Source organism: Globicephala melas, chromosome 12 (assembly GCF_963455315.2).
Source record: "Globicephala melas chromosome 12, mGloMel1.2, whole genome shotgun sequence".
In the NCBI taxonomy this organism is placed as follows: domain Eukaryota; kingdom Metazoa; phylum Chordata; class Mammalia; order Artiodactyla; family Delphinidae; genus Globicephala; species Globicephala melas.
In genome coordinates, this window is record NC_083325.1 from 25,246,555 (window position 1) to 25,253,432 (window position 6,878).

The 6,878-nt window shown below is 39.9% G+C and overlaps 1 protein-coding gene across 5 annotated transcripts in view; it reads left to right on the forward strand.

Moving 5' to 3' along the window:
* The window catches only part of EVA1A (eva-1 homolog A, regulator of programmed cell death), a 70,003-nt gene extending 64,159 nt beyond the window's left edge, over positions 1-5,844 (forward strand). For all 5 annotated transcript variants that reach the window (XM_030877688.2, XM_030877687.2, XM_070046854.1 and 2 more), the window contains one exon: positions 4,564-5,844. In XM_030877688.2, coding sequence (XP_030733548.1) covers positions 4,564-4,937 — 374 coding nt within the window. In that variant the 3' untranslated portion in view covers positions 4,938-5,844. The remainder of the gene's footprint in view (positions 1-4,563) is intronic.
* The last annotated feature ends 1,034 nt before the right edge of the window (positions 5,845-6,878 follow it).

The following is a 6,878-nucleotide window of genomic DNA, read 5'->3' on the forward strand; positions in this document are numbered from 1 at the left end:
CTCACATCTTTACTAGTTGCTCTCAGATAGGGTATACTGTTTGTTGATCCTCTTCTATCTGGGGTTCTCTCTGACCTTGTATTTATACACCTGCTCTGTACTTCTTGCTCCCTCTTGTGGCAGAATTCTTAAGCTTTTATGTCTTCTGCGGTTCTTACAACTCACCTGGCTGGCTGCTGGAAATCTCTCTTGTTTTCCAGAAGGTAGCACTACAGCTCAAGTTTGTGTTTTCTCTCTTGCCCACAGATACTAGTCTGTTTTTCTAATAGCACTGCATTCACCCTGCTCACTCCTGCTGCCAATCTCTGAGTGCAAACAAGGAGCCACCACAGAGTGAGGGGGGGTGTGGGTTTAGTACTTGGGGCATTGGGGGTAACCACCAGCTGGTGGGGATATCCTTGGCTGAAGTTCTCCCAGGGGCTCTTGAGTGGACTTCCTGCTGAAGCCCTGAGCACAGACAGCAGGAACCATGCCCCTTTAATGCCTTTTGATGTTCTTATTAGCCTTTTCTGATCTTCTCCCTTCCCCCAGTCATAGAGGTCCTGTTTCCAGTACTCCTAGTGTTGCTGGAGAAAAATGGGTTTCTCTTGCAGCGTCCAGCGTAGCTGGGGTAGCCGGGCACTCACACTGTACTCTCCTTTTTACCTGTGGACAGGTCACCACGGGATAGTTCAGTTTGTTACTGTGTCAACTTGTGGAGGGGGCAAAGCTGAAAAAGTTCCTCTTTCCCTCTCTGCTGCATTCAAACTCATGTGTGTGTGTGTATGTGTGTGTGTGTTTTCCCTCCAGTGGTGTGCTCTAATCACCTCCAGGGGGCTGGAATTCTACAAATTCTCTCTCATCTGTGGGTATTTGCCCAAGTCAGCATTCTCCAGGTTTTCCCCAATCACGGCTGGGAGTTGTTGAGGCAGGTTTGCTCGCTCTGCTGATTCTGCAGCCCAAACCAGTGTTTGTCTGTCTATTACCAGGTGAACAGGTAAGCAAGATTTCTCCCTGGTCCCTTGGCATATGATATTAGATCACACAATTCCCACGGAGGCACTGTGGTTTATGGATAGATACCTCATTAGTTGTACAAAAAGTAAGGATGTCTTACACTACCATGATGTTAATGTCAGTCCCTTTTTACTATGTTTCATTGTTTGTTGACTACTCTTATGTTGACTCTTCGTGTTTTCTCTTTTCTTCTTTAAACAGTTTTTATTTCACATCGTCCCTTTTTGTATTCAATCATATGCGTACATTTCTTCCCTTGCAGTAAACATTGGACTATTCGTGTTTTCTATTTTTTTCTCTATTCTTTTCTTTGTACCTATACTTTGTATCTATTTTACTCACATCACTGTCATTTCAGTGGAGGTTTCAGAGAGAAGGAGGGATCATAAACACATGTGTTCAGTATACTGTGTTCAGACTGATAGAACGTTTTTTGGGTACAATTTGAAACGTATAAAACCTGAAAATGCCTAAGCCCTTTGATACAGCTGTTCTGTTTCTAGATTAACTAAACTGTAGAAATAATTCTGCAGTGCATAAAGAGATATATACAAGGACAAAAAGATACTGACTTTAGCATTGATTGTAATAGTGAAAAATAGGAAACAATTTATATGCTATCAACAAGGAAAAGGTTAAACTTTGATGTCTATACTACAGAAGAATATGCAGCAGTCAGAAAGAATACTATTGACATATGTTGAAACCTCTCTAAGATATATTCTGAAATTTAAAAAGCAAATATAAATCATATATGATTCCATTTATATTCTTTAAAAACCCACAAAACAATATATACATTTTGATTCATACTTACAGGTGAATATAGATTATGGATCTAATTTACTGATGTCAATCTTGGGTCTGGTCAGATTGACCACGCCCTTTGACTCAAGGCCAGGCATGTCCCAGTGCTCTCACATGTGGAAGGTGAGAGCTCTTCATTCAGAGGCGCTCATTCTGTTGAACACATCATACAGGGATCATCACTGGGCCCACTAAGTATATTACTCATCAGCAGAATGATTATTTTCTTCTCTCACCACGAAAGGGCTTAAATTACTCCCCCACAAATTAACCTGATGAGTGTTTGCAAAAATGCCCACACTGGCTTTCAATCTGTGATTGTATAAGTTATCTGTTGCTGCACAGCAAATTACAGATCTTCCTCAACTTACCCATTGTAAATTTAAAATATCATGTCAAAAATGCATTTAAAAAAATTTTTATTTTGTATTGGACTATAGTTGATTTACAATGTTGTATCAGATTCAGGTGTACAGCAAAGTGATTCAGTTATATGTATACATATATCTATCCTTTTTCAAATTCTTTTCCCATTTAGGTTATTGTGGAATATTAACCAGAGTTTCCTGTGCTATACAGGAGGTCCTTGTTGGTTATCTATTTTAAATATAGTAATTTGTATATGTCATTCCCACACTTCCAATTTATCCCTCCCCTCTACCTTTCCCCTTTAGTAACCATAAGTTTTTTTCTAAGTCTGTGCGTCTGTTTCTCTTTTGTAAATAAGCTCATTTGTATCGTATTTTTTTGCTTCTACATATAAGCGATATCATATGATATTTGTCTTTTCTCTGTCTGACTTACCTTTACTTAGTATGATAATCTCCAAGTCCATCCATATTGCTGCAAATGGCATTATTTCATTCTTTGTAATGATTAATATTCCATTGTGTGTGTGTGTGTGTGTGTATATATATATATATATATCCATTCATCTGTCAATGGACATTTAGGTTGCTTCCAAGTCTTGGCTATTATAAGCAGCACTGCAATGAACATTGGGGTGCATGCATCGTTTCAAACCATGGTTTTCTCCAGATATATGCCCAGGAGTGGGATTGCTGATTCATTGGTAGCTCTATTTTTAGTTTTTTAAGGAACTTCCATACTGTTCTCCATAGTAGCTGTACCAGTTTACATTCCCACCAACAGTGTAGGAGGGTTCCCTTTTCTCCACACCCTTTCCAGCATTTATTGTTTGTAGACATTTTGATGATGGCCATTCTGACTGGTGTGAGGTGATATCTCAATGTAATTATATCTCTGATAATTAGTGATGTTGAGCATCTTTTCATGTGCCTCTTGGCCATCTGAAGGTCTTCTATGGAAAAGTGGCTCATTTAGGTCTTCTACCCATTGTTTGATTGTGATTTTTCTTTTGATATTGACAAAAATGCATTTAATACACCTAACCTGTGGAACATCATAGCTTGGCCTGACCTACCTCAAATGTGTTCAGAACACTTACATTAATCTGCAGTGGGGCAAAATCATCTAACACAAACCCTATTTTTTAATAAAGTCTTTAATATCTCATGTGATTTATTGACTACTGTACTGAAAGTGAAAAACTGAATGGTTGTCTACGTTCAGAATGGCTTAAGTGATCATGTGGCTGACTGGAAGTACAGCTCACTGCTGCTGCCCAGCATCAGAAGAGAGTATTGTACTGCATATTGATAGCACAGGGAAAGATCAAAATTTAAAATTAGAAGTATAATTTCTACTTGAGTGCATATTGCTTTCACTAAATTGTAAAGTTAAAAAATCATAAGTCTAGCCATTGCAACTCAGGGACCATCTGTACCTCAAAACAACACATATTAATTATCTCTCTGTTTCTGTAAGTCAGGAATCTGGGATTGGCATAGCTGGGTTCTCTGGTTCAAGGTGTCCCACAAGGCTACTGCATGACCAGGGTTGTGGCCACCTCAATGCTCCACCAGGAGAGGATTCACTTCAAAATTTTAAATTCCAGTAAAATAACGTTATTTATTACAAAAGTAATGTCAATGAGAATAGAATACTTAAAAATACAGCTAAGCAAAATAAAATTTAAAATACACAAAACATATTCATACACTTCCAAGCTTTGAAGGCTGTTAGAGGCCACCCTTAGTTCCTCGCTATGCAGTCCTCTCTGTAGTACAGATCATAGCATGGGAACTGACTGCATCAGAGCAAGCAAGTGAGTAAGTTAGAGAGAGAGAACATGAGTAAGTTAGAAGTCAGTCTTGGGTTACCTGATCTCGAGTCATCCATCACTTTTGTTAGAAGTAAGTCACTAGGTCCAGCCCACTATGTCCAGCCCTTGGAGGGAAGGGCTTGCGTAAGAGTATGAATACCAAGAGGTGGGGGGTCATCTCAGAAGTTACCTACAACTATGATTAAAAGGTAATTCAAGGGGTTGCAGGAGCAAATTCAGAAGCAAAGATTTTTCTGGTATAAGCAAACGGCACAGTTACTTGCTTCTAGTAAATGCTAAATAATATTTTCTTTTTAACTTTTCATTTTGAAATAATTTTGAAGTTAAGTTACAGGAATAGTAAGAGAATTCCATACACTCTTTACCCACATTCACCATTTGTTGAAAATTATATTTTAAAAACATTATGCAGTTTGTCACATGGAAAGGCAATATGTGTAACCATCAAAGCTTTGAGGTCTGGTGAGAGGCGTGCATCCTGTGCTGGAGTCATATTTGCTCTCTGCATATATAGTGGTCATCTCTCAAATGTTCTCTTCTTCCTCCTCCTCCAGAAAATCCTGAGCGAGCAGCCCTGTACTTTGTCTCTGGTGTGTGCATCGGGCTGGTCCTCACCGTAGCTGCCCTGGTGATGAGGATCTCTTGCCACACAGACTGCCGGCAGCATCCCCAGAAGAAGTTCCTGCAGGACCAAGAAAGCAGCAGCAACAGCAGCGACAGCGAGGATGGCAGCTCCTACGCGGCATCCGACATCTCAGTCAGGAGACATCGTCGCTTCGAGAGGACTTTGAACAAGAACGTCTTCACCTCAGCGGAGGAGCTGGAGCGTGCCCAGCGGCTAGAGGAGCGGGAACGCATCATCAGGGAGATTTGGATGAATGGCCAGCCCGAGGTTCCTGGCACCAGGAGCCTGAACCGCTACTACTAGGGACAGGAGCAGGAATCCACACCCCGCTGTCAGCCGCCTGGTAGAGAAAGGGTTCCACAAGGAGGGCAGGCACAAAGAGTTGAACGCAGCTCTGCTAAGGTTATGGTGGCAGAAATAAGCAGGACATTCCCATTTTCTAGCCAGGAGGACTGATTTCTCCCTTTTTACTAAATTTATGGAGAAGTAGAAAAAACAAGTTGGTTCATCAACTTTTCCAGGTCTTGGAATGGTGCTGAAAACCCTTCTCCAGCAATGTGGATGGAGATTAGAGAAATGGAACTTGTGGTTTCTCTTGATTTCTGAGGATCTCAGAAGTTTCTGCAGACTTCATTGCTATGTGTTATTTCTTTACAAAAGGAAATATTATTACAGCATGAGGGCTAGGAAGAGCAGGGTTAACTTAACCCAGTAAATGCAACTTTCTAAATGACTCCATGCTATGGAGGTGATTTTGATCCAGATAGCATGATCAATGCTTATATTGTTTAAGGTCTATTCTTTCAATCTTGTGTTGCAATGGCAACCTCAGGGATTAAAATCCTATTTTTTATTAAAGTTCCCACTTCACTCATGAAAATGAATAATGTATTATAGGAGATGTGTCAGTGAACTAGAAAAATGTCAATAACCTCAAAGGATGAAGGTTTTATTTTAAATAGCTTATAAAGAATATATTAACATGCAATTAATGCTACATGCATTTGAAAATGCAGCACAAGAATAAAAGCTGTGTTTTTCCCCCTTTTGGAGAGAAGAAAATTTTATTATGACTCTAGGTAATCATGATTTTAAACAATTTGTTTTAAAAAAAATCCTGTTTGGATTTCTAATAAAAGAATGGGAATGGGAGGTGAGGAATAAAGCCAAAATGAAGTTGGGATAAAAAATAAATGTTACATAAGATCTTTTTTTGTTTTATGTTTATCTCTGTGGTTACACTTACCCTAAACAGCAGCCCTTTTATATAGTTGGGTATGGTCTTTTGCCAGGCCCTTCAAATAGCTGGAGAATTGTGAGAAACTGGAGAATGGAGAAATGGCCCCTAGGGGCTTTTCATTTTCTGTATGTTTCTGTTATGATTACAGTATAGTTGAGTGATTGTTAAGCTGATAGAGGAATAGAAGACTTACCTAAGGCTAGAAATAATATGGTGGCCTCATACTGAGAGGGGAAGTTGGTAAGGAAGGAAGAGGGGCAAGGCTGAACCACATTTAGAAATGGGTTACAGAGGAGGAAGCAGCATCCTACAGCCTGATAGACGGCAATAATGCATTCTATCAGTCTGTCAGATCGCTTCTCTGGCCATGCAGTGGGTTGCTTAGTCAGCCTGTCTGGATGCTCCAGAGCCTTCCTAGTGGATTTCCCCCGTTCATTGGCTTTGTCATCATACCTGAGAAGACGGTTGGGAGACTTCCTCAGCTGGACACTCTATTACTTTGGGAACTCACTATCTGTGATAGGGGCTTGGAAGTCTGTCTTAAGAACTGAACGGTTACAGATATCTGTTTCCCAAGGAGGCAGTAGTTTGCTTGAAACCCTCAATGGCTGGCTTGATTATACCTTTTTGAGTGATCTCATTGGCTAGTAACAACTGCCAAAAGTCTTGTTAAATCTGCCTGTCTGAATCTGGGTTCTTACCCTTGTGGTTTCAGTCCCTTGGTAACAAGTGCAGGGATCATCCCATTCCCCTGGGCTTTAGATTAACACCATCTATATTGGCTTGTGCTACTTTTTCAAGTTTTTATTTTTTAAAATTAATTTTTATTGGAGTATAGTTTCTTTACACTGTTGTGTTAGTTTTTGCTGTACAGCAAAGAGAATCAGTTATACATATAAATATATCCGCTCTTTTTTCGATTTCCTTCCCATTTAGGTCACCACAGAGCCCTGAGTAGAGTTCCCTGTGCTATATACTAGGTTCTCATTTGTTATCTAATTTAT